This window comes from Humulus lupulus, chromosome 6 (genome assembly GCF_963169125.1).
Source record: "Humulus lupulus chromosome 6, drHumLupu1.1, whole genome shotgun sequence".
Taxonomy (NCBI): domain Eukaryota; kingdom Viridiplantae; phylum Streptophyta; class Magnoliopsida; order Rosales; family Cannabaceae; genus Humulus; species Humulus lupulus.
In genome coordinates this window covers 212329989-212334613 of record NC_084798.1, presented here as the reverse complement: position 1 = coordinate 212334613, position 4625 = coordinate 212329989, and the positions used below count along the sequence as shown (strand labels likewise).

Sequence of the window (4625 nt, the reverse complement as noted above, 5' to 3'; positions counted from 1 at the left end):
AAAATATTTGAGGCATAACTAATACAATATTAATTTTTTGGGACCTCAGTGTTACAAAATATAAAACATAAAGACAGCTGCTAAAAAAAAAAAAAACACTATTTTTATGTTCAAATATATTTTGACCCTTGTTTATGTATTTATAGTACTATAACCTGCCTTTTGAGTTTTTAACTCTCACTATTTATACATTTTAGTCATTCTTTTACAAACTTTTACAATTATGTCGGCTAAATTATTTTTAAGTGCATACATATTTTGATCCTCATTTCTCATTTATGTAGGATAATTATTCTATAGGGGCTTCATTTTAAGTCCTACTGATAGGGCTCTTAGTGTTTCTCGACCCGTAAATATTTTTCGGCGCGATTTTTTTTTTTTGACCGTGTATATTGTAGCTATTTAGAGCATCCTGCAAATTTTCAGAAAATTCTGAATAGTTTACAATACCAAAAACTAGGTTCAAACATGTTGCATTTCACGCGCATAAAGAAAATTAGTCACGCGTGCAACATGTTTAAACTTAGTTTCCGGTACTGTAAACTATTCAGAATTTTCTGAAATTTGCATGATGCTCTAAATAGCTACAATATACAAAGTCATAAAAAAAATCGTGCAAAAAACTTTTCACGAGTCAAGAAAACTGTTCATGATGTTCTCAGTGCGTGGCTAATATACATGCACGTTTATGTTTTTATAGATAATATATACATGCACGCCTTCTTGACTCTAGCTGCGTGGCCAATAAATATCGTACGTCCAGTGATTCTTTTGTCCAGTACAACTATCAGGCCCACTTTTTTTATTTTTTATTGGTTTGTCTTCCCATTTTTAATGATGAAGCAACTTGTCAGCTCAGCTGGACTAGGACTACCCCATTTTGAATTTTTGGAGCTTTTATAATCAGATTATGTTTGCACACTATTGACAACATTGAACTTCTTCTTCTTCTTCTTCTTCTTCTTCTTGTTCATGGTTTTATAAACTGTGAAGAAGCAAATATGGTTGCCCAAAAATGCAGTTGTGTAGTTCTACTGGCGTTCATGGCAGTAGCCTTACCTCCGGTGACTCTCCTCATCGTCACTAGCTCCAACGACCTTTGGTATGTATGTTTCTATTTTTGATATGTAGTCATTAGTTTCTTAATTTTTAATAAAATGTGTTTACACATGTACTATTTGATTGTGACATAAGGGAATAATCAAAACTAAATAAATAAATAAAAAGCTAATACGTACATAATTAAGATTCCATTTGACTAAGCTTTTTTGAGCTATTTGTAGTTTTAAAAATTAAAAGATACTTTGTTTTTAATTCAAAAGAACTTTTTAGAAGCTTGTCTGAAAATAACTTTTCAGAATAACAATCTTTTATTTAATTTAATAACAATCTTTTTCATTTTTGGTGAAATATTTCAGGGTAAATTAATTAATTGAAATAAAAGTGATATACATATATATATATCATTCAGTAAGGGGAGATCATATATATACTCTTCTCCAAACAAAATTTAATCTGCTTCATGTCTGTAATCACATACTTTATATTTATATCTTTTTTGTTATGAACTAATTCTTTTCTAGCTGTTTGATATTACTCCATATTTGAAAATCCACCACTATAAATATTTATTGTTTTTTTAATAAAAAAATTAATATTTTTTACATTCTCAATGAAAAAAAGTTTAAGAATAAAAAAACCTAATCACAATTTTTAATTTTATTTTTTATCTTAAAATAAGTAAAAATATAAATAATTAAAAATTTTAAAAAGTATTTTAACAAAATCAAAATTATTTGTAAAACATTTGTATACCTATAGAAAATATATTATTACAAATTTAATTTCTTCAAAATGATAAATTAATTAATATATTAACTGATATATTATATTTTTTAAAGGTGCTAAATAATTAAATTTTATTTGTTAATATTTAATAAATATATTTAGTAATAATTAATTAAGTTGGGATAGAGTAAAATAAAGGTGTTAATAGAGTCACCCTTTACAATTTTAGTAGCATTGTTAGATTTAGTAAAATTAGGAATGATTATGCAAATATTTATTTAAAGCTCATATAGATTTTAGTGATTCAATTTTAGTCAATAGTTAAGATCAGTTTATAAAATCTAGGTCACAAAATATGCAACTCGCTATCTCAAATTTTAAAGATACAATTTTTTTATTTTTGAAATGTAGTGACTGTGAATTTATAGCCATTGAAGGTATACATTTAATTTTTTTTATTATTATTTTTATTTTCTCCTAATAGACTTTAAACTTGTTTTCACTTTCAGGGAACTAAAAGTAGCAATCCTAAACATTGTACGAAGCCATGATAGAAAACCATCAAGCAATGATAATGTTACCAACTTTTACGAGGCCAACATGGCGAGTGAGATTAGTCCTAACTTAACGTCATGTCACGACTCATATGGTCGAACAGACCTCCTAGTCAATTGTTGCCCTCCACCCTCGGACAAAGCAACCGATGTGCCCATTGATTTTCAATATCCTTCAAAATTGTCAAGGCTTCGAGTCCGTCGCCCAGTACACCTCCTAGATAGTGCATATGTTGCTAAATACACTAAAGCTCTCACCATCATGAAGTCTCTTCCCCATAGTGATCCTCGAAGCTTCTCTCGCCAAGCATTACTCCACTGTATCTTCTGCACTGGTGCGTATGACCAGAAATTCTCATCCGCCACAATTAATATCCATCGTCAGTGGCTCTTCTACCCTTACCACCGCATGTACATGTACTTCCACGAGCGAATTCTTGGCAGCTTAATAGGAGACGACACCTTTGCTTTGCCGTTTTGGAATTGGGATAATCCTAACTCAATGATTTTCCCAAAGATGTTTCTTAAAGAACCCTTCATTGATTCACAACGAGAACCTTCACATTATAGCCGCGTTGTTGACTTGAACTATGATGAAACAGGAATTATATTAGAAAGAGAAGAACAAGTTGATGCCAATTTAGCATTCATGTATAACCAAGTTATCGCTGCTGCAAAGAGGCCTGAGCTTTTTATGGGATGCCCTTTGTATCCAGGTAAGGATGGGTTTTGTGATGGACCTGGCACTGTCGAAATGGCGCCACACAACACTGTCCACACATGGGTTGGGCTTGCTTCGAATCCTCAACAGGAGAACATGGGAGCTTTCTATTCGGCAGGTTGGGATCCATGCTTCTATTCACACCATGCAAATATTGATCGAATTTGGGATGTTTGGAGAGACATTCATGGTATGTACTTACCCATAAATGATACTGTCTGGCTCAAATCATATTTCTATTTCTATGATGAGAATCTCCAACTCGTGAAGATTAAAGTTTCAGATGTTTTGAATACAACTAAGCTAGGGTATACTTATGAGAAGACTGATCTTCCATGGTTGAACAAGCGCCCTAAGCCCTTTGTGTCTCCAAACATTGCCAAACATACATTGAAGGCTCAAGAGAATTATTATAAGGAAACTTCAAGGTTACATTTGTTTAGCAATAAGCTAGAGGGTCGGAGTCTTGAACACCCTATAACAGTAAAGGTTTATAGGCCCAAACCTTATCGATCTATAGAGGAGATCAAAGAAGAAGAGGAGGTTCTTGTGGTTTATGGAATCAAAACTAAAGGGGATGCAAAAGTGAAGTTTGATGTGTACGTGAATTTAGTAAATGAGACGAATGTGGGACCAACTTATAGAGAATTTGCTGGAACTTTTGTTCATTCACCTATGAGGATTAAAACAAGTGATGCAAATAGGAAGTCTAATTTGAAGTTAGGAATATCAGAATTATTGAACGATTTGGAGGTGGATGGAGATGACAGTATTTGGGTGACTATTTTGCCTAAAACTAGCTCATGTGTTGGCATTACAATTGATGGAGTTCGAATTGATTACATGAGATAAATATGATTAGTTATCTTCTTAATTAGCTCGAATATGTGTTGAAATAATGGTTTCTTTGAAATATGCGTCACAAAAAGCTCATGATATGGAGAATGAGAATCAAGAAGGAAGTTCATATCACTTTGACAACAACTTTGTTGAACAAATTTGTTTTTATTATTTAGCCAAGAAAAAGATTTAGCCATTAGAAAAAGATTGTTTTGTTTTGTTTGTTTTTTTATCACTCTTTATTATTTTTGTTAGGTGTGCTACCCTTAAAACATGTAATGAGTACTGTTATCCTTGTTTTCCCCCGGGACACATGGCATGACATAATGGGTCCATGGGCTCCCTCAAAGAGATCCAGACCCATCCTGAGCCTGATGAACAGGGAAGAAGAATGTCCTTGTAATGCTCCAAAATCCCTAATGAGGTTTAATGGTCGAATTAGAAGGTTGGAAGGGCCATAATTGATTTATTATGCCATTAAATGATTTTATACATGATTATGTGAATTATATTATTATATGATGATAAATGCATGCATGTGGGTCCACTTTTCATTTTAAGGGTATTTTGGTAATTTGGCCCTTTGAGGGCATATTTGTATATTTTCATGCATGTTGGTAATTTATTGATGAGGTCACATTATAATGTGGACTTGCTCGAGCTATTTAGCATGAGACGATCTTTGAATGTAAGTTAGTGGTTTGGTCATAACGGGGTTAATT

General features: G+C 32.3%; 1 protein-coding gene across 1 annotated transcript; it reads left to right on the top strand.

The window, feature by feature from the left end:
- The first annotated feature begins 860 nt into the window (after nt 1-860).
- Nucleotides 861-4400, top strand: LOC133783159 (polyphenol oxidase I, chloroplastic-like). The gene is made up of 2 exons (XM_062222705.1): nt 861-1102; nt 2298-4400. Exons 1-2 carry the CDS (start codon nt 1002-1004, stop codon nt 3913-3915), a joined length of 1719 nt encoding a protein of 572 aa, XP_062078689.1. The 5' UTR covers nt 861-1001; the 3' UTR covers nt 3916-4400.
- Nucleotides 4401-4625: the final 225 nt, after the last annotated feature.

What these genes read in the sequence shown, in the direction of transcription:
- LOC133783159 (XM_062222705.1), top strand. Translation starts at nt 1,002, where the DNA reads ATGGTTGCCCAAAAATGCAGTTGTGTAGTTCTACTGGCGTTCATGGCA. An exon ending in ACTAGCTCCAACGACCTTTG is followed by an intron (nt 1,103 to 2,297) that starts GTATGTATGTTT and finishes TTTCACTTTCAG; the next exon opens with GGAACTAAAAGTAGCAATCC.